The sequence below is a fragment of the Malaya genurostris genome, chromosome 1 (genome assembly GCF_030247185.1).
Source record: "Malaya genurostris strain Urasoe2022 chromosome 1, Malgen_1.1, whole genome shotgun sequence".
NCBI lineage: Eukaryota > Metazoa > Arthropoda > Insecta > Diptera > Culicidae > Malaya > Malaya genurostris.
Window position 1 is genome coordinate 89,186,410 of NC_080570.1, and position 23,068 is coordinate 89,209,477.

Sequence of the window (23,068 nt, forward strand, 5' to 3'; positions counted from 1 at the left end):
GGAAAAAAAAACACCCCAGTAAAACGACGAAAAATAGGTATTTTCATGTAATAACTCATTTGATGACATATTATCTTTTGGTAAGTCACAATATTTCTATTTTTATTATTACCTTTATTATTATCATTGTTATTGCTGTTGTTGTTGTTGTTGTATTATTATGAGCATTATTGTTATTATTATTGTTGTGATTTTCACTATTATTATTTTTATTGATATTATTATTGTTATTGTAATTATTTTTATTTCTTTATTGAGCTTGAGCGACCACCCCTGGTTGCTACTCCGTTACTGATCGGGATCAGCTGAAATTGTACAGGGAGTTTTTAGATGATCCGACCTGGGACTGGTAAATCATCCTTCAATGTACATCTTCTGGTAACCCCAGAATTCATTGATCAGTACCGGCGCCGGCCAAGCCCGAACATAGATCGTCTAAGGAATGGGAAGGGATGTTAGTCCGACACTTGTTGTTACTAGAGGCCGTATATACTACTGCGCACTCCACAAGAGAAGAATATTTGTTAGTAAAAATTTCAATATTGGTATTATTCGCGCGCGATTCAGTATGTTCCGGTTTAAAGATGCTCAGATGCACCACTAAACTCACTTCACTCCCGAGTGAACGTTTCAACAATATCCTATATTGAAGTCCCGGCAAGTCTTGATTCATAGCTCTTATTCGAGGAAACTGAAGAAAAATTTGCACCGTGTAAAGAATAAAAACTTTCCTATTTTTATAAATGAAATTACGTGATACAAAATAAACGAGTGAATAGGATTTAGACAAAATAGTTGATTCATTGCATTGACATATTCTAAACAGTTGTTATAAAATCATTTTAAATCACCAAATAAAGGTCAACAGATTTCACGCGCGTCTTGATTCTGTATTCTTTCCGCCTTATTATTTTAATTATTTATTAAAATTATTAAATGGTTATATTGGTTGATCTGGGCAGCCGGCTACCGAGAAGAATATTAATTTATTGTTTGAAATATTAATATCAAGTATTTTTTACTATGTATTCAATATACCGATATATGTTATAGTTGATTTTTATCATTCAATTTATAATCCTGAAAGACAATCAATAACATGGAAAAAGAAAACATTCTAAATAAAACTTTTCTCCGTAGCTAGACGGAAATTGATAGGTTGAATGAAGAGATAATTTAGTAAAATAGAGTCATCAGAAGTGAAATATTGAAAATATCTGATAATTGAAAGGAAAAAGAAACTCCTGCAATTGTCGCCTTTTACGACATGGAAGCAGGAACCCAGGATCTATTGGTTCATTTTTTTTCCGCCGGATTCCACACGGCATCTAGGCTGGTACTGTCCGGAGAGAGCTAATAGGTACTATCAATCTCCTAGTGGACCCCAGCCCCTTTATTTATTTTTATTTCTTCATTCTTGATAAATTATCAGCTTGAGATATTAACAGGTTTTTCCGGCATAGTAAAAAAAACGATGCAATGGGGAAAAGGAAATTGTAACGTAACTTCGACAAAGATAGAAACAATCAGAACATATTAGAATGGATAGTGTTAGTAGATCAAATATATCTACATCTATTTAGGAACTTTAAAGTAATAATCGTAAGTACCGCTTAAGATATAAAAGACTATATAGGAAAGCAGGGCCAAGACCGAAGTGGATACAATGCGAAATTTTGCAAAGCTTCATCGACGAGGACATTTAAGACACAGAAGCAGTTGGTAGGATGACAAAATACCAATACGATACAGACGCACGACTCAATGATTGACTGGTTACCGGGTGAAGCACACACTTCCTGTCCAAGTGACAAACTCTCTGGTGAATTTGCAATAGAAGATATTCGTATCTTTCGTTGCAAATTGATAACCGTAAAAGAATCTGTCGCTTGGGTTACATGCTGGAGGGTTTCCTCCTTCGTTACCAGTGTTCATTTGGGCACCATAGCCTAGTTCGTCCGGTATGGAAAGTGCGGATCGTTGTAACCACCCCCCTCGGCCAGAGTAGCCCATAAAGAGAAAAAAATAAAATAAAAGAAATGTTGCAAATCGTTTAGTTTTATATTTGTAAAAGATTGGTGAAAGCTTGAACATGTCTCAATACATGCAGACAAAAGCTAAACGGAAGCGCAATAACGAAAGTTCGCATAATTCGTCGAGGCCCGCAATATCGATTGCGGAGCGCGTTAAGCGTCACAGAGAAAATAAAAAATAATGCGTGAATCAGGTACTAGCAATAATATTGGAAAATTTGATATTGTTGATTTTAATGTGGATTGTAATTATTTTCTCTCAGTAGCGAGTGTAAACACACACATTATGTGTGTGCCAGTGGCAATGGATGGAAACATACTAAACAATACGGTTACGTTCCAAGGTCTGTTGTTGTGTTTTAGTTGTGTTAGTTCTCGGATTTGCAAGTGTTGCCAATACTTAATGAAATTTTGTTCTTGCATCCAAGTAAAAAAAAAACCTAAACTGCCACCCTATTCCTAGAATACAAACGCAATTTTTTGAAACCGAATGAGCATTCTACAATACTACAAATCATAAGCGGTCAAACGGTATCAAATCAATTGCTATCTATACACATCGCGAATGCAGTCCTACGTCAATCTTGCGGTTATGTCTGGCATTACCTACTCCAAGTTTTTTCATCCGTTTCTCCAGAACTAACCAATAGTTGATGATTTCAGGTTTTGTTTTATACATAGAGTTGAGAGGCAGTCACGTACCCAGAGGGAGGGCCCGAGTAGCCCTGGCCCCTCCCGAAATCAATAACAGATACATAATTATTCAGAAGGTCTCAGACATGTGTTACAGAAATAACAAGACAGTAAACGTAAAGAAATACAATAACAGTTCCAGTGCAAAATTTTAAAGTGTCTGTTAAACACACCCGTAAAAGGTATACCGAGAATTAGGTACATAAGCAATCTTCAGTAATTATTTTTTTAACTTTGGGCCCCTCCCGAAACGAAATCCTGGGTACGGGCCTGTTGAGTATTTGAGTATTTTTCCCATTGAAATATTTGATTCAAGAACTTTTACGAAGATTCTAGTAGCCATTTTATTCAAAACTTTTGTATTATGTGCTCGACACTTAGTATTGCCGAAATTGCCAAGAAGAATAAAGATTATCTAGAAAACAAATACATAAATATGGCGACACTTGCAACTGACATGTGATGGCATTGATCTATGTCATAAGGTTACATACTTTAGTTTTATGCTAAAAGTATCTCAACATGGCCACACATATGAACAAATGTGATGAAACTCGCACATGTCATATGACGCCACACTTTATTTGTATGCTCTAAACTCTTAATGTACAAATGGACAGCACTTGATTTTTTAAGAGCGACTAAAAACATGAATTTTATTTAGAGAAGCACTTCAGAAAAAAGTGTAGATTTTTGGCAGTGTATCGATGACAGTCGTAAAGTCGAATTACACTGAACATAATTCGAATGAATTTGTCACAGCTAACAACCCTCAAAATGAAAAGCTATCCAGTCGCTTGCCTTTATATTAAACTTTCTGACAGCTCACTTGTTTTTATCAGGAAATGCATGCATTAAACACGATTCAGACAACCAATCAACTTCGGTCGACGTCAAGATTAATTTATTATTTTTTTAGCCAAATGTTGCTTACGTACCCGACAGTAAACTGTTCCGTGAACTTAACGTAGTGTACCTTCATATGAATTGCTTACAATTAATGTTGTTCCGTAACCGTTCCATGCTGCTGATAGTCGCCTGATGCTACGTGTGAATCGCTGTTACATATTGTTTTGTTTTCATCATGAAACGTATTGGCCACCCATTTTTCACTAGGGCCGCCGTTCATTTTTTACCGGGCATAGAAACCTCAATTACCGCTGACGTACACTCAAATAAAAATTCACGTCCGATTCACTTGAAAAATCACGTAAAATGGTTTCAAATGTCAAATGGAATATTTTACGTGACGAAAATGAATGTTATACTAACATCCCCTAAAATGAATAGAGTCATCACATAATTTACGTGAATTGACCAAACGTCAAACAATCTACGTGAATTTCTGGTGTGAAAAACTCGATTTTGAAAATGGCGAACAGTGGCCCTTAAAGTGTAAGTAGTGTGTATATATTCGAGAAATGTTATATAATTACAATTTTTTACAACATCGACCGGACCATTCCAGTATAAAAGTTCCCATGTGTTCGACTGAACCGAGTCTCTGCGTGAATCCGGAAGTGCCCGCTCCTGCCGAATGCTTTAAACATGCCGTTGGTCCACCGAAAAACGAATTCAAAATCGGTATGAAGCTAGAGACATTGAACCCATGTAATGCGACCTCAACTTGCATCGGTAGTGTTGTGGGAGTGCTCGGATCTCGACTTCGGTTTCGGTTGGCAGTGATAACAAAAACCATTTCTGGAAGCTTCTCAAATCGAGATCGCACGACATTATTAGTTGCTTTTTATTTTCAGCCATTGAAATTCTATGCTAATTTTCTGAAATAAATTTTTTATTTTTCATGGTTTTTTTCATTTCATAGATTTATATAAAAATCGGAAATCTCCCTTTTGAATTCAACCAATAAATAAAATAGTAATTCTCTGGTATCTAAATTTGATATGTACTTATAGGTAAATGTGATATGAACAGTACATTACATTACAATTACAAACTGAATTACCGGTAGCGACCCCTGCGAATGAAAAATGGAACTAAGAAAAGAAGGGTTCTTCCAAGAATTTTCATATCGGCAGAAGTGATTTGCAACATTTTTTTTCGTTCATTCAATAGTACAAATAGATATCAGCAATAAAAGTAAACTCGTAATAGAAGAAAATCGATTTCAAAGTGATTACTACTACTTTTATTTAGTGTAAACTACGATTAAACTTGTAAAATCTTGAGAAATGTGTAAAATTGAGTAGGGTTAGGATTTTTCGGAGAATTCTTATCCTAATATAATACTAATATAGTCACAACAATTTTAGTTTAATAAAACATATTCCTCTTATTTTTTAAATATTATTGAACCAAACGATTAACTATTATAAATTATAAAATAAGCTGAAATTTTTATACATTTTGTTGTTGATTTCGAAACCTATTTTGAGTTTGTTTTATATCAGCACATCATTTTTATATTTATATATTTATCATATTTGCTATTGGATGAACTAATGGACGCAGTAGGAGTCAGAACTAACCCTCAAAAGGATCAATTATTAAATTGAAACATCAATTGTCTTTATGAAATGATAAAGAAATTTCATGTAAGAAAAGTCATGACAAGCAAGAATGTCTCGACCTGGGACATTGGATAGTCTACCTTGGGTACGCAAGGAATTTATTAGTTGAGATCTGACATCACGATACTTCACGCATGTCCAAACGACATGATCAATATCGCGATAGCCTTCGCCACAAGTACAATGATTAGTTTCGGAAAGTCCAATTCGAAGAAGGTGTGCATCTAACGTGTAGTGGTTGGACATGAGTCTGGATATCACACGAATAAAATCCCTACTCACATCCAGTCCCTTGAACCATGCCTTTGTCGATATTTTAGGAATAATTGAGTACATCCACCGACCCAGATCATCTCTATCCCAAGAAGCTTGCCAGCAAGTGTTCTTTGGCGAGTCGCACAGCAATCGGTCAGTCATAAATTTCACCTTCAATAGAACCACGTTTGGCAAAACTATCGGCTCTTACATTGCCTAGAATAGAAGCAATGAGCCGGGACCCAAACTATTGTGATTAGATAATTATTATTGCACTGTTTTATTTTGCCCAAGAAAAACGAATCATTTTTGCCAGCAGCGTTTGAGCGAATGGATTCAATTTCACTCAGACTATCTGTGAAGAGAAAATAATGGTTTGGAGGTAATGTGACGATTACACTCAACCTATAATGAACTGCTGCTAAATCTGCTATATAAACAGATGCAGGTTCTTGAAGTCAAAGGAAACCGAAACATTATTGTTGAATATATTAAACCCAGTAGCCTCTTCAATTCATGATCCGTATGTGTAAAACATTTTGTTAGAGTCAATATGCCTGAACTTACTTGTAAATATTTTTGGGATTCCCATCGAGCGTAGGTGTTCCGGGATTCCACGCACTTCGCGCTGCATGGATGTGTCGAAAAACAACGTTGAGTCAGGGTCATTTGAGGCTGTCACGGATAGGAATATATCTTGAAGTGTTGATTTCCTGTGACATATGGTTAAAATATACTGTCATAAATCTTGTTTGAAATTGAAGCTCGACTATATTTTTACTACTAGTTACTAATAACCAGGGGATTCAGTACCTCACATCTTATTAACAGTCGCGATGAAAGCTTCCAAATGCGATCTTTCAAGGGAAGAACTCCCGCCAGAATTTCAAGACTAATTGTATGTGTCGAATGCATGCAGCCTAAGGCAATTCGCAAACAACGATACTGAATTCGCTCAAGTTTGATAATATGAGAGTTTGCAGCGGAACGAAAGCAAACGCATCCATCGCATCACTGAAAGTATCATTGTCTGATACAATTTTATTAGATTCCGGATGAGCACCCCACCAAGATCCTGTTATTGTTGTAAAGGTTATAGAGGTTCGGTCAAAACATCGATCAAAGTATGAGAAGAATTGAATATGTGCAATTCTACCACCGTCAAACTTTCTCGTCTACGGGTTTACCTTACATGTAGTAGAATTAGGGCTAGTGCGCGTATATAAGAGTCTGTTTCGCATCGTATCGGTCATTCCAACCTGAACCACTGGACGAGAAGCAACCAGCAGCAAAAACCAGAAGCCGTTAGCAAGATAGCTGGTGCAGCATTGGGCGAGTTCGTCAGAGAGCGTCTCCAACCACCATGTCGCTCGACAAACAGACAGCGTTGGGATCTCCTGCTAGTTACATCTAATCGTGGTCGCTAACCAACGGCCAGATTCCCAGGCCTTAAAAGGAAGGCAGCCAACGTACGTCGTCGTCGCCACCTGCAACTTTCATTGTAAGAAAGTTTGAAAGAACTATTAGGAATTTTGCTTATATGTCCGCAGAGCAGCCACGCGCCAATCACAAAACGAAACCGACGGTGTCATGAACGGGAATGTGCGCTTGGAAAGGAAGCTGTGAAGAAACTCGCGCGTGATGGCTCTTATGTGCGTAGACCATTTAGTAAGCAAACTCGAGTGAATTACGATTGATTAGCCAAATGAAAAATTACTTTTGTTAAGGGGAAAAGACGAGAGAGTTTCCGGAAATAGAATGATGTACTATAAGTTAGAACCGGTTTTTTTGTTGTTTAAATCTTTCGAAAACCAGACCTCGAACCTCGATGAACCTACCGGTCCGAACCTGCGACGGCCGATGAATAGCTGGGCAAATAAAAATTAGCGGTGGAAATTTGGCAAATCCCTTATGGATTTGGCGCATAAGCCAAATTTTAGCAAAGAGTGTTTCGGTACGGAATTCGTTTTGGACTTTGAATTTAAGAGTTACCACCGGGAGAACGTTACATTGTTATATACTTCGAAGTGAAATAAAATAAAATTATAGATCTACCTGTTAGTTGATTTCTACTTTCCACAGGTACTCGGCGTGAAGCTCACTCCAACTATTTCAAATTTGCTGTGTTCTATCTCCGTTACTCTGCCGTCGTGGTCTTCGCTAAGTTTGGTGTGTACGCTGCCTGTACCTGGCCTTATATACAGCGTTGTAGCTCTTGTTGACGATTAAGTGTGATGCTTCCTGTGTAGCACCACACGATAATGCTTCGTTTTGTCCACCGCAACCGATACTGTACACCATACAAACTGATACCTGTTGGTTGTCTCTGCGGCTTTGCGCTGCTGCGTCCTAGCACCTCTGTGCCTTTGCACCCCTTCGTATCCGCACCTCTGTGTCTGAACACTTCTATGCGTTCGCACTTCTGTGTCTCTTCATCTCTGTGCGTATGAATGGGATGGCCTTCTTTGATTGCTTTCAAGTCGGGAACGCCCCGACTGTACACCAGCCTTGGCAATTGGCGCAGGCGGGTTTTGTTTACCTGCAGCTAAAGTTGCCTTGACTCGGTGATAGCCGTTCACTCACAAGCCAGTAACACAACCTGTCTGCTTGAACGCTTTTTACCCCGCCCCTACATCTCATTCTAGCGTCATTGGTCCAATTGCTGCCAGCAAGGCATACTTGAAAATATTTGAAATTATTACCTGGCATCTCTGGAAAACATGCATGTTTTCCTATTTTTCCCATAAAAATATAAAAAATGTGCCGAAAATCGGTTCGGTTCACTTGTCGGTACTGCGAACCGCTGATAATAATTACGCATTCGCTCAAGGAACTCGAGAGTTTACCTATGTATTAGGTCTAAGTATCTGAAAATTAGTTGTGTTCGATTGACAGAGAAAATGAATTTAATGATACGTTATTCTCAGTGATATTTTACTTATTGGCTTTCAGTACAGAGGGTTGATTTTTTTCACATGCCCTCATCTTTGTTCATAGAACCTCATTAATGGTTTGAGAAGTGCCATCAATATTATATAATTTATATAATTCTAATAGTTATTATATAATTCTAAATACAATGAAATGAGTGTTTTTTTATTTCAGATGTTAAAACCGAGAAAACTCAGAAAAGTCTTTTTGCTGGAATTGAATCATTTGATGCGTCAAAGTTGAAGCATGCCACAACGTGTGAAAAAAATCCTCTACCTGACCAGGAAGGTGATATTGTAATAATTTGTTTCTAACATTGGTATAATATGTACGCTTACCCGACAGCTATACAACAAGAAAAAGGACAGCAAATATTCATCACAGGCATCGAATCATTCGATACTTCCAAACTAAAGCATACGGAGACATGTGAGAAAAATCAGCTGCCGACCAGAGAAATTATCGAAGAAGAAAAAAAAGCTTGAAATGTTTTTTTTAAATATTTCAGTATGCATTTTGACCAGATCACTTCATCTTATTCCATACTCACAATACTAACACGTTAACATTCTATAATCCTATGTGTGCAGATATACTACATCTTTATTAATATAAGCCACAAGTATTCAAACTAGAAGTGAATAATGAATTATTCTTCCTAGAAACTCAATGAATCTTCGCAAGCGCCTAATGTGACATTATATTACCAATTGACTTCGCTATATCAATAAATTTTTGTAACGCTGACACATCCATCTTCAATTCGATAGTTCCACGACAAAATGTGTTCATCACGAAATAGCGTGATGGTGATTGTTTTGACATAACCCATATATTTAAAAAAGTTTTGCACGATTTTTTTCAATTTACTTGAGTTTGAACGAATGCAGACCATAAATATGTGGGTAAAGAACAAAGTATTCCCATGTTACATTAAACATATGATTTAAAACTGTCCAATATAATTAAAAATTCGTAATGATTTTTTAAATAATTACATACAGATTTGATGCGGGTAATGAAACATGTTTTTTCGCTTGATTATCAAACTCTTTTCACGAAACTGGCTTTGCACTTAGCAACGGGGCTTAAATTGCACGAATCATTGCACAAAGCACAGGCAAAACCAGCCCGGTGACAAGGATAAGGCACTCCAGCAAGTGCTATCGTAGCCAACATCTGGGGCATTTGGCGGGCAATCAGAGCGCTCAGAGTAAGGTAAACAAACAATCGAGAATTTCAAATCAAGTAAAGTCTTAATTTTCTTTATCGTTGTGATGATATTCTGATAGATGATGATATTTGTGGGGAAGTGCGGTTACTGAATTAACAATAAGTTAGTACTATCCAAATTTTTGTTAGCCATTCTTTTTCATTGTTTTGGTCTTTGTAGAAGAATGCTGACCATAGTTACATGACATCATAGCAGGAGGCTGGGCAAAACCGACACATGGAAACCAGTGTCAGTGATTCAGTGCAGTGGGCTAACCACACGTTTTAAATACTCGTAAAAATAACTGTTAATGATTCGTAATGGATTTGTGAATATTGAAAATAGGAAATTAAGGTGACCGTGAACAGAAGCCAAGGAAAATAAATGTAAAAGTATTGGTGAAACAATACTTTTTCATATTGTAATATTATTTGTGAGTAGAGAACAATGAAATAATAATATTTGTGTGCTGAAAGGAATCAGATGCAAGAAAAAAAAATGTAAACATTGAAACTATTCAAATCACCTATCAGAACAGAGTGGACTTATCTCATCGTCATGCTCATTCTGGAGTTAACAAATTGCAATCATGCGACCAAAAGAATTGTGCCAAAGAAGATAGTTTACTGTTTGCCCTCGCTTGGTTCTTGGCATTTTCCTTACATTACAAACTAAAAAGGAAGCTGTTACATTGATGGATTAAGTATAGTAACAGGAAATCAGAACAAACTCTGTTGCAATGGCTTTTTATATTAATTTCAATTTTTTAATATGAAGCTCCCATATTAAAAAAAATACAAACCAACAAATTCTACAATTTCCGTTTTGTCGACAACATCATCGTTTTCGGATTGGAAAGCAATTTCACCCAGAGAACAGTCAAGTGGCACTTGACGAGAGGGCTTAATGACAAATCGGCTATTTGCTCTGAAAAGATTTATCATGCAAATTTGAAGATATAATTTTATATATTTACGAAAATAGTTTAGAACTTTACCTATTGATACCAAATTATTGGATCCAGTACAGTTTCTAAATTACGTGGTATTGTTTTGAACCGGCACATCTGGCAGTTCTTCCCCTGTTTGAACTGATGAGTCCCGCACATACTCACTACCCAAAACACACTCTATCAACGTATTCCATCTATTTTTATAATGATTTTCGTCGAATGAGCGCTGTTTTCCTCTTCTTAGATGGACGAGGCATGTTGAAAAGATGGCAATACTTGAACTGTTTGTTTATTTTTTGCATTCACTCAGGCAAAAAATATATGGAATTTCATAATGATTTCGTATGATTTTTAGCCACAAGAATATCGTAAGCGAGTCATAAGACCGCCTTATGAAATCTCGAAAATAGGAATTCCAATAAAACGCCTTATGAAATTCAAACGAAATTTTTAGGAACATTGTGCGAAATTTATATGACAAACATAACTTCTCTCATTAATTGTGAAGTTCATAAGTTGTTCGTATGAAAACTATAATAGTGATAGATGAGATGTATATTGAAGAGGTATATTTTTCATATCTATCTTATGAAATTATGATTTTGATGATTTTTGATGCATCATAAAATTTGCCTTATGATTTTCACTACTCAATTTGCTTGAGTGTTCCATAGCGACGGTAAATAAGACAACAGGGTTGCGGATAACTTGGAGGGGAAGCAATGTTTGAGATGGATATAAGGGAAATGTTATAGTTTTTTTTTAATATTGAAATTTTAGATGGTGACGTACGAAAGTAGTGTTGATCCGTAATTTTAACTATATCAATGCGCGAAAAAATCCCATTTTTACTGCATTGCAAGTTTTTTTTTCTCTAATTATGAATGGCATCACTGCCAATATAAAAGAGTGGTATTACCAATACTAAAGCAGGCCGGCAAACTAATATCGTGAATTTTTGGAAAATTTTCAAAACCAGAACTGTTATTCAAAGGTTTTATAATAAAATGTTTAGTTCAGAGGATAAGTTTACCGGTGAAGAACAACTCAAATTTCAACAGCAGTTGAAATCTTGAGGTGAGTGAAAAATAATAACATTCTAAGAAGAAACCTTCTAATGAAGGTCCGAAAAAGTTTTGCAGAAATCATTCTTCAGAGTTGATAGTTTATCGTAAACATATATCAATACGATAAGTGATTTTGTCATATTTACCCCTACGCGTAGAAAAAATTGTGTTTCATGGTTTGTTTACACCAAGAGCAGGGCAAAACAGCGGAAGGTGGAGTGGGAGGGTAGGTGGTTTCTTTGTTACTATTTGTAACTCGCTTCCATGGTCACCTTAAAAACAAGAGAACATTCAGTATATTTGGTATCTTTACCAGTACCAAATAGTAATTCACCGCGTGAGACAGTGCAGTCGAATTTCGTTATCGATTAAAAAACTGTTGAAACAAGAAATAACTTGATATGTTTACGATTCGTCTTTGACTCATCAATGCATCTGTTATTTACAGAACACTTTTTTTCTTTGCATCGAAATACAATGTCTATACTGACGTGATGAACGAAAACGTGTTTTCAACTTTTTCTGGTCGATGCATGTTTGGTCATTCAGTGGTTAGCCAAATTTTGTGCTAGGTCACATAACCGATTTTGATATCTTTTATTATTATATTAAAAATGATTATTCACGCGTTGTCATCAAACATCATTTTTATCATATGTCAAAAGAATCACCATAACGTTATCTCGTCAAAAGAATCACCCTGATTGGATTCTTCAATAGATTGGTAACGTCTGGTAGGATAATTCACAATATATAGTGTGGATTAGCCTTCCGTATTTTACCTACAAAACGTTAACTTTAATCTAGCGCAGCAGGTTCATATATTAAATATTTCCGGGCGTTTCGTGAATTTCTGTCTTCCAAGGAAACAAAAGTCCAACGGAAGTCCTTCGTTGGTCCAGTACGTTGAACCGTTGATCCGATGAATGTCCAATACATCGTCCAGCGGGAGGCCTATTCGGGAATTTCGTTTGCCGATTTTGAAACAGACCATTGAACCGGGCACCATTTTTTTCGTTCAACAAACCCGGCATACAGAGGTCCATTGTTGAGCTATTATCAATATGAGGAGTTGGAGCCCCTAGTTTTACTGGAGAATTTTGGATGGTTTTAATCACCTTTTTTTAAATAAACACTACCTTTTTTATATATAACTCTATTTTCGCTATATTTTTTCAGGAAAGAAAACATCAACAAACTGTCGCTCAATGTCGAACAAGATCTAACCGCTTTCTTAGTGGGTGCCTTCCCAAAACGGCATACCACAAAATAAGGATTCTAAAATGGATCCTAGGCAAGCTAAAAAGCAATTTTCTTGTTCATTCTGTCGACCGTATTTGGTAGTAATGACAAACAGTAGGTGAATATATTCACTTTTTTGACCATGGGTAAGTATTTCGGATTTCGCCCTTCCATTGGTTGGTGGGTTTGACGGTATTGCAAACATCATACAATCAATTAGCGTTACAATACAATCAATTAGCGTTACAATTTGATAAAGATATGCTTTACAGCTTTGAGCTTCATAATCGAATTAAATGAAGATATGGAACGACTTGAATAAGATGTTGATTGCATTACGCTCCAACATCCGGGGTTGGAGAGGCCGGTAGGGCTTAACTGAGCTATTTTTCATGTGTTATTTGCATACTACCGGCCCTTATTACCAGTGTGAAGTGGAAATTAGGTGGAGTGAACGTATCCCAATTGTGTTTCACGCGATGACAACAAATGAACGGTAAATAAAGTCCATATTTGACGTTTATTGTTGGTTTGTGTACCATAGAATACTGTGGAATGAGATAGAATATAACCACTGATAGCTGTCAAACGATGTTCATCCAGTTTGTATTGTGACAATGTATCGTTTGGAACCTGATGGGTGAGATAATGTGAGAGTAAGTGTATGCAAGAACGGCAATAAAGGCCACCGTTTCAGCTCAGGACTAACGATCGACCAATAGGAAAGATAGAAATTGGATGACGATACCCCCATTCATCTCAAATCCATTAGTCATTTCATATACGAAAACCATTAGTTATAGTGAGATCTGTTATCTCTATTTGATAGGTTAGGAAAACAGCAGTATTGAAACATTTCCGAACTACTTCTATGCGATATTGCTTCTTAGAGATGAGGCAAAGATTTTGTATTCGATTTTATCACAATTCATTTATTGAAGGTCGAGTAATCGGTAAAATAACATGGTGACTCTACTAATGAGATGACTATTGGCACACTAGTTTTAGTTAGAATCTATAAGAATAGAAATAGTAACTCGATGTTATGATGCTTGCTTGTGGAATACATGTAGTTATGTATGCATGTATATATGTGTGTGCCTTTGTGTATGTATGTATGTATGTAAGTGTTTTTTGTGTATGTACAAGTACAATATACATTATACCGTGGTACAAGTACAATATACATTATACCCTTGGGTGCGTTGTATCAAATTGGTCGTGATACATTTCGATTGTGAGTTATAATAATAATTTATTACATATATAGAAATACTAACATAATGTTGAAAAATTAAAAAAAAAATTGTGTTAATATCATTCAAATAAAAACGCACGTCTTCAGTTCTCAGTTCTTCTTCCCCTTTTTTCTTTTTTTTCCTTTTTTTCTCGGAAATGGATGACTGAGCATGAATAAGAAATTAGGTATAAGGAATAAGAAATTCAAGAATAGCAAAGACTATACAAAAATATGATGAATGCGGAGCTGAAAAATTAGAAAATAATTTAATTAACACTATCTAAGACACGAAATGGAACATTGGTTAGAACAAAAACATTACTGCATACAACTAAATTTCACATTTAAGGAAACAAAATAGCATGTCAGCAAAAGTACGGAACGGAAATAAAGTAGAATGACAACAAAATACACTTACGAAACACAGTTGAATAGAATCACCGGAATTAAGGTAAAAACAAGATATAAACTGTGAACAAAGGTAATAAAAACCAACATAAATAAATAATAAAAACTATAACAATACAATTTCCTCATATTGAAAGAGGCGTTTATATGGCGCGCATGTGCTAATTCGGCCTGATATAAACTAACGAAAAGGATATACATTTTGGACAGGGCTGTAAAGCCTTTCCTCACTAAAATGTAATATAAAGAAACTATAAGGGTAAGTATTTTGAATTTCGCGAATCTCTGACAACAGTAATCAATATTCATTCAGTAAAAACCAGCGAATAGGTTGTGTTTTGATTATACTGGCTCGTGAGTTTACGGCAGCAGGTCGTTAAAACTGCTGGTGCTAATATCCAAGGCAATATTCGGGGCGTTTCCCGACTGGAAAGCTAGCAACGATGGCCATCCCGTTCATACGCACAGAGGTGTAAATACACAAAGGTGCGAGCGCATAGAAGTGACGAGTCACAGAGGTGCTATCGCATGAAAGTGCAAAGGCACAGAGGTGCTAAAGCAACCCAGTGCTGATCTACCAGGTACCAGAATTTGTACGCTGCGTAGGATCGAAAGAGACGACATATATCGCGAGGTGCTCACATGCAAGCATCACATTTGATCTCCACCAAGAGTAATAACACTGTACCTGGGGTCAGGTACAGGCAGCACACCAAGTTCAGATGACCACAACGACGGCAGAGCAACTGAGATAGCAGAAAACGATACCAAAAGACTGCCAATAGGAAATTGTTGTATGAGGTTCACGTTGTTCTTTAAGACAGAGGAACAGACAACAGCAACAAGGTAGATTTAATTTAATTTAATTTTTTTATTTCTCTTATAATTGAAATTTTATTATACATAAGTTTTCATTTTGATATTATTAATTTAAAAAAAATGTAATGGATGATCTCATTGAAGATCATCCGAATCCGATTCCGGATACTAGTAAGAGCTTAAATACTCCAAGGGCTGAACATTATCCGGAGGGTACCACTGGGCCATGGATAGTCTATTTTCGAAAAAAAGAAATGTTATTAAATTTGATTCATATTACAAAGGAATTGACATCAGATTTTTCAAAAGTTGTTGAAATCTCTAAAGTTAACAGAGATAAAATTCGATAACGATTTGAAACAGGCAAACGGTATTGTAACCTATAAATTATTTGCTGTTGAATATAAAGTTTATATTCCATCGAAGGAGGTGGAAATCGACGGTGTTGTCACTGAAGCAAGTCTGACAGCCGATGATTTACTTAAAAATGGAGTTGGTCGTTTCAAAAACTCCATGCTTGAGGAAGTTAAGATACTCGAGTATAAGCAATTGTACTCAGCATCTATTGTCGATGGAATTATCTGGAATCAGAACAAATTGGCTCAAATGGTACGTTCTACTTGGTATTTGGAGATTTGTGTCTTGCCATCAATTTGTTTTTAGCATCATTTTCCCGATATATAAGAAGGAAGGATTGAAAGGAAAGGTTAGGGTTGGACTAGGAGGATGGGAAAAATTGACGACACAAAAACACATAAAAGCAGAAGTAAATTCTGTTGAACAATCTGCTGGGGATCACATTTAGTGGAAGAAGAAGTAAATTCTGAACCTCTACGAGGTCCCGAACAGTCTGCTGTTAATAACACCTCCAACCCCCGAGAGGATTTAGAGATCTTACAAAAGCGACACCATTCTGCACTCCCGGAAGAACGATTCGCAGTATGTACGAGCAGAAGTAAATTCGGTACCCCCTAAAGCAGTGTTGGTGATTGCCGAAAATTTGACAGAAGCTGCTATCTATATTGTATACAACATTTTCAATCCAGTAGAAGATGCTACAAGTACTTGAGTCTCTCAATGCATGAACCGTGAGAGAATTTTGCTACATTTCTTCGCTCCATTTCATATTCAGAGTATTTCACGCCCTTGAAAAAAATTTACAGCCACAGCATGATAATGATCGTTGCTGTGTGGAATTTCCCAAGAGAGAATCGCAAGTTGACAATTCCCGCAGAAAATCGAGTCGATGATTCAACTTGATGATTCTCATACTAGGTTACAATATTTCAAAACCCTTGTGTGGAGCATTCACATACATTTTCATAGGCACAACTTAGACAAAGGATATATGCACATAGTTAGAATAAGCGGCAATAGTAAAATGATTCTATCGCAATTATCAACTGCCTGTATAGAATCTAATCGCGAAACGAGAATAAGCGATGGTTTGTTGCTTCAGAGAAGATCCCCACAGCAGCGTGCTAACCTTTGATTCTCAGAAATGTCATCGAGAGAAATTTGCTCTCGCACTGGTGTCGATTCTATGTTAAATGAGCCATGCCGGGTTTTTGTTGTTGCGATGATTTCCGTACCTTTTTTTGTTTCAATAATAGAGGCTTTAACATTAATGTCATTCGCCTCTTCGGGCCAGAAAAACTTTCTGACCCTATGTGCGGGGTTGGGAATCGAACCCAGGCAGGCTGCGTGAAAGGCATCGACTCCTTCTTTGATGGCACTGATTCAATCGTTGAAGAGTTGCCAGTGAACGTTCTTTGATACGATAAAAACCATCCTTGCCCTAAAGGATGCCAATGGATCATGTTTTTCACTTAGCACACAAGCAACACCAGTTTGTTCACCAAATTTCTACTGACCGTTGTGAAGAAAGTATACACCCAGAGGATCTGTGATTGTTATAATCAACGTACTCGACAAAAATAAATGGACTAAAGTGAGTTTAAAGTATGTTTGTAATTCTTGTATTTATGTAACTTTTTGTACCTACTTTTTGACAATTATAAAAACACAACTTTACAGTTTCCCTTGAAAAAGGTCAACAAAAACGGCCGTAACATCGGGCAATTTAAGAACTAAATCGTTTGCCTAGTGATTTGAGACTGAGAAAGCCGTGAATACTTATATAAACTCATCTTCCAGTCATTACAAGCATCATACACGTGGGAAACTTTTCAATAAATCATTGTCAAATACAACCCAGGATCAAGCAAATCTATTAGATGAAATAATGATGTGAATTGTGAATCAGCATGTTAAAACTTAAAGAGTGAACACTTGTTCTGCTTTGTAAAATAAGATTTCAGTCTCCATTTAAATTTAGCTCTACTTTAGTCACTTGAGATATATTTTTTGCGAGCTTCGACAGCCCAAATCTTTCATTCAATCAGAATATATCATTACCCGTTACTCAAGCTTTATCAGCTTCTTGTGCGAACGACCGACTTGATTTGATTAATAATTATGCCAGCTTTCCCCGTTTTCACTACTAGAATCTGAAACAATGCACCTAAGCTAACCCGGAGCTATGCATTTTATATAGCAAAATAATAGAAAGTTCCCACAACTACGAACTCCAACTGGTTGAAAAAAGGACCATATATAGTACTGTAAAGTAAAATTTCGCATAGTTCTTTGGGAATATGTTAATGGTTCTAAAAAGAAGACTCGAAGAATTCAGGAATTAGGGACTGAACCTGAGTTTAAAAAATACATTCAGAACTTGGAACAGGCTCAGAATTCAATTACAGTTTAGTTTTTGAACTAGTTGCGAAACTGAATTCAGTGCCGGAATCCAATTCCAACATGCAAGTTTTGAATTCTAAACCTGTATTCTGGAACTAAGTTCCTGAAACATAATTTTGAAACTAAATTCTCCTCCCGACGATCGAAGTTCAAATAAATGCACGACCTAAGCTTTTGAGACTTTATACCACGCAAAAGGTCTGCTTTCATTGCCGACTGCTCCATCTGACGACCGAAGATGGAGTTTGAGGTTTTGTACCACGCTAGAGGTTTGCTCTAATTACTGGCGCCTACTGCTCCCGTCGATCGAAGTCCAAATGGAAGCTTGAACTAAGCGTTCGAGTCTTTATACCACGTTAAAGGTCTGCTTTCATTGCCGACAGCTCTACCTGACGACCGAAGTCCAAATGAGAACACGACCTGAGCGTTTGAGGTTTTGTACCACGCCAAAAGTGTGCTCTCTTTACTGGCGTCTACTGCTCCCGACGATCGAAGTCCAAATGGAAGCACGAAGTCTGCTCTCATTACTGGCAACTACTGCTCCCGACGATCAAAGTTCAAATGAAAAAACAAACTAAGCGTTTGAGGCTTTATGACATGCAAAAGGTCTGCTTTCATTTCAGACTGCTCCACCTGACGATCGAAGTTCAAATGGAAGCACGACCTTAGCGTTTGAGGCTTCATACCACGCAAAAGGTCCGTTTAATTACAATTTAATATAAACACGTTTTACATCTTTTAGTTTCATTATTGAATTTAATTAATGAGATATGGAACGACTTGAACGTTGATTGCATTACACTCCAACATCCGGGGTTGGAAAGGCCGGTAGGCGAGGGGGACGACACTTCTGATTTGCAGCGACTTTTCAGCGAAATCTGCTTGAAATTTTCTTATTCCTTCGAGTTTTTCGTCATTCATGAGAGCTTTCCAAAAATCTAAGAAAATCCTCAATAATTCCATCAAATCCAGAATTTCCAATCTATCTTTGCTCGAATTCTCATAATACTGATTCTAATTTCGAGCGATTTGGCAACCATTAATATGACAATCATTATTTATTTAGATTTGGCAACAATGCTTACGTGTTGTTTTTATTCTATCAAGCACTTACCAGAGCTGCCATTTTAAAATATGTGTTTCAATTCGAAAAATATGCAAAATATCTGCGACGGATAGGGTAACAGAGGTATTTTGGCCACTTCATATATTTTGGCCCACCTAACAAACTTTATCGATTTTATCGGATTTAATTGATGTGAAGTAACTCATGTTACATAAATTTGAAGGTAAACACATTCAATTACCTATTGCGGAAGGGGATTTCAAAGATATTACAACATTTGGTGGATATTTATTCAAAGTGGGCCAAAATAAAATCAATCCTAAAGTGGGCCAAAATACCTCTGTTACCCTATTTTCGTTTCAAATCAGTAAAAATATGTGAGAAACGTTTGAAAAATATGCCAGTTTCATGAGATATTCCCACAGACTAACAGACAGGACACTCAAATTAGATTCTTCAATCATTTTAACGGTCATTTCGAATATTCCTTTATTTGGGACAGTACTCACATGTGTCATGATGGCGCCACGTTACCCTATCAAAAACATCCTGTCTGTCATCTAGACTGTGTTTATTTTTTCATTTACCAACAGAGTTGCCATTCATACAGAATTACCTGTAATGTATTGATTTGTTTACGTCCATGCGAATTTCATGCAGGATACAGATTTAATACATATTGCCAAAACTATATACATAATTGTGCCTACTTCTCATCCTCCAACGGAATACAAAATCGAACCCGTTTTGTTACAATATTTACTTGCTTCTGGTCTGCCGACACTTAATTTCGGGTGAAAACTACCAACACAATAAAAAATAGTCTTGATGAACAACGTTGAGTCAAATAAATGGTTATCTTCGCGAAAAAGTAAAATGTATTATCAACGTAATCCAATAATTTATTGTGTCGATTCATTCTCAAATATGTTGATGAAATCAGGCATCCCTGCAAGCAGCTGATCGGTGTTGACAAACGAGGGGAAACCAACTAGTAAAAAAACTTTCACATAACACAAGGGGTGTACCGATAGTAAATAGTTCGCGCAGTACAATATAGGTGGAACTAGTGCATCACGAAAAATTATTTTTATAAGAATTTACTCATACTGCCATGTCTGTTAGTCTGTGATATTCCTATAAATTTGCGAATTCCGTAAAATTCCGAGATTTGAAACGCAAAATCTGATCAGTGAAATAGATAAAAAATCTTTTGCTGTTAAGGGAAAATCTGTGAATATAGTAACCCTGGCACTCACTACTCAAACAGGATTATGTTTATATGGTTTATATAGATTTTTTTTGTTATTATTATGTTTATATTCATGTTTATTTTGATCATAGTAGTATGTGGACTACCTGTGAAGCTCTCAACGTGTGAGCATATTGCTTCGCGAAGAAATTTTGTGTATTTCTCGGGATAGAACGATTTTTCTCGTACTGGAGTGAATCAGTGTAGCGACGCCGTGAAACTATCATCGGGAATCTATATAAATAAAAATGAACAATACATGTAAAAAAAATCACTATCGAAAAGATTTAAATACGAAATAAAACAATAATCAAACAATACACGGGCAAGACGGGTTATCACTGGCCTGAGTGTAGTGGATTATTCTAAAACTGAACACGTAAGTATTTCAAATGAAAGTTAACATGATTCAACAAAGTAATAAAAGTTAGAAACTGAAATGAGTTTGCGGAGAATCAATGGAATTATATCAAACTCTGATCCATACTTACTAGATTTCTCCTTTTCGTCTTTTTGGTTTCTCGCAGACTAATTTCAACTTCCAGTTTGGATTAATTTCTCACTTTTTATCTCTGTCCTAGCAATGTCCAAAAACTACATTTGACTCCTCGACGACAATTTTTTACAATATTCTACAACGATTTAGCTGTTTTGAAGATGAAGTGTTCGGAAGTAATTCATTCTATATCAACCGATCTGGTGAATTCTTTCTTCAAACGAAATCCTTCGGTAAGTACTAGTTCATTGATCTATAATCATTGAGTAAATATTCCTAAAGATTCAACTGTACAGATATACTGAATTAGCACTACAGTGAGAAATAAATGAATTTTTATCAATGCTTTATACATACATTTCGAAAGCATTTACATTGCCATTTTTACTAAGTTTATTAAACAGCCAAAGCGGCAGTTGTTTTTCTATTTTATCTGGTGCATCTCATATAAAAATAACTTTTATTTCAGGACATCAGGTCACAGTACTATTTTTACCTTGACGCGCATTGTTTCGTGGAGCTTACCATGTTGGCACTCTCCTGGATTAATTTTCGAGAGCGAAACGAACAAAGCAGGTGTATCAGCAGCCGATGAATGCAATATTCCAATAGAAAAGGAATAATTATGTTACAAGAAGAACAATATAGGTTTCATTCAAATCATATTTTTATTTATTGTATTAGCAGAAGCCAATAAAAGTGCACGAATGTATTTCGATGTGTTTAATTTATAAAATATGCCATAAGTGTGAGTTTCTGGCTTTTCCAAATGAGAGATATAGTATTTTGTGTCTAGAGTACGTTCGTTGGATTCTTCATCTAATTCTAATACAATATCCTTTTTACAACAAACAATTGTGAAGTAATTTCCAATTACCCCAACACCTTTTGCGGTGGTACCTGTAGGTACATGTATTGGAGCTTCAGTTAAAGTATACGACGTTCGGTCTCCACTCAAATATTTGAAACCATATATTTTTACTATGAACACTTCTTCGTTTGCTTTCATCGCTATCCATTCTCCGCAACGGATTGAAGTAAATACTTTATTAACCTCACGCACAACTGCTTCATTGACTGCCGATGTTTCTCGAAATCGATAAGAGCGATCACTCGAGCATCTTTGAGTGCCATTAGATAAAATCCATAGGAACGTACTTTTCTTGACATGAATCACAGTACCTTTCTTGTTTCTAATAGCGAATGTATGTCTTGTTGAGCATTTCGAATTCTTCAAATTCAACTCTCCTCCAGAATTAGGGATTAGTTCTTCCACATCGTTTATATCTAACGCTTCAAAGTTTCGTTCAATTGCACTATTTCCGGAGCATTGTAGAGAAATGAATTCAAAATCAGTTGGTTTTGTTCGCGAATGTCGCAGTGAAAGAGAATCTGTAAATTCGATATCCAATTTATCAATTCCAAGACTGATAAGAGTATCAAATGCATATGCTCTTGCTTTCGTTAAAGTACATACAATTTCTTGAGTTGATGGCATGTCGAAGTTTACAGTATTTGTATTTTGTTGTATTCTCGGGAAGGAAAATTCTTCAGTCCTGCTATACATAATATCTTGTTTTGCTTGTATGCGATTCAGTCTGGATTGAAAACTTTTCATAGTGAAATTAACCACTGTCGATTCAGTTGTTGTAAACGATCGTGCTGCACGAAAAAAACTTTCGCATGTCTGACTGTGCAAAAGTGTAGGTATATATGGTATGTTTTCATCTCGACAAATGTTGATATATTTTACAAGGCTGTGAGCATTTAGTTCCAAACACCAATATGTATTGCTTGTAATACAATGTTTAACTGTTTTAAATTTATTCATGCACCATTTTCTCCAAGCTCTTATTACAAACAGCGTATACCTGCAGAAAATGTAAATTCAATTGATGTGTTATACCAGAACAAATTAGATTATACTACCAGCAATTGAAAACAGCCTCTGTTGGTGATATACATGGATCCATAAACGCCGATAGAATGAATTTGATCAATGATAAATACAAAACAGTTGCTTGGCTTGATGTTACTGACTGTTCCATGCAGAGCAGTACCTCTGGTTTAATAATTTTCAGAACGACATGAATTTAGACAATTTAGAAGC

The 23,068-nt window shown here is 36.2% G+C and overlaps 2 protein-coding genes and 1 long non-coding RNA gene across 3 annotated transcripts in view; 2 read left to right on the forward strand and 1 right to left on the reverse strand.

The window, feature by feature from the left end:
- Positions 1 to 9,190, forward strand: part of LOC131440677 (thymosin beta) — a 32,075-nt gene extending 22,885 nt beyond the window's left edge. Inside the window, exons 3-4 of the mRNA XM_058612173.1 lie at positions 8,618 to 8,731; positions 8,789 to 9,190. Of these exons, the coding sequence (XP_058468156.1) occupies positions 8,618 to 8,731; positions 8,789 to 8,928 (254 nt within the window). The 3' untranslated portion in view covers positions 8,929 to 9,190. The remainder of the gene's footprint in view (positions 1 to 8,617; positions 8,732 to 8,788) is intronic.
- An 11,214-nt stretch (positions 9,191 to 20,404) lies between these two features.
- On the forward strand, positions 20,405 to 21,670 carry LOC131440679 (uncharacterized). Its single transcript, XR_009231431.1, has 3 exons — positions 20,405 to 20,841; positions 21,044 to 21,191; positions 21,428 to 21,670. It is a non-coding gene; the product is annotated as an uncharacterized LOC131440679 (long non-coding RNA).
- On the reverse strand, positions 21,614 to 22,984 carry LOC131440678 (uncharacterized). Its single transcript, XM_058612174.1, has 2 exons — positions 22,888 to 22,984; positions 21,614 to 22,829 (listed from the first exon to the last, which is right to left on the reverse strand). Exons 1-2 carry the CDS (start codon positions 22,929 to 22,931, stop codon positions 21,614 to 21,616), a joined length of 1,260 nt encoding a protein of 419 aa, XP_058468157.1. The 5' UTR covers positions 22,932 to 22,984.
- Between the last annotated feature and the right edge of the window lie 84 nt (positions 22,985 to 23,068).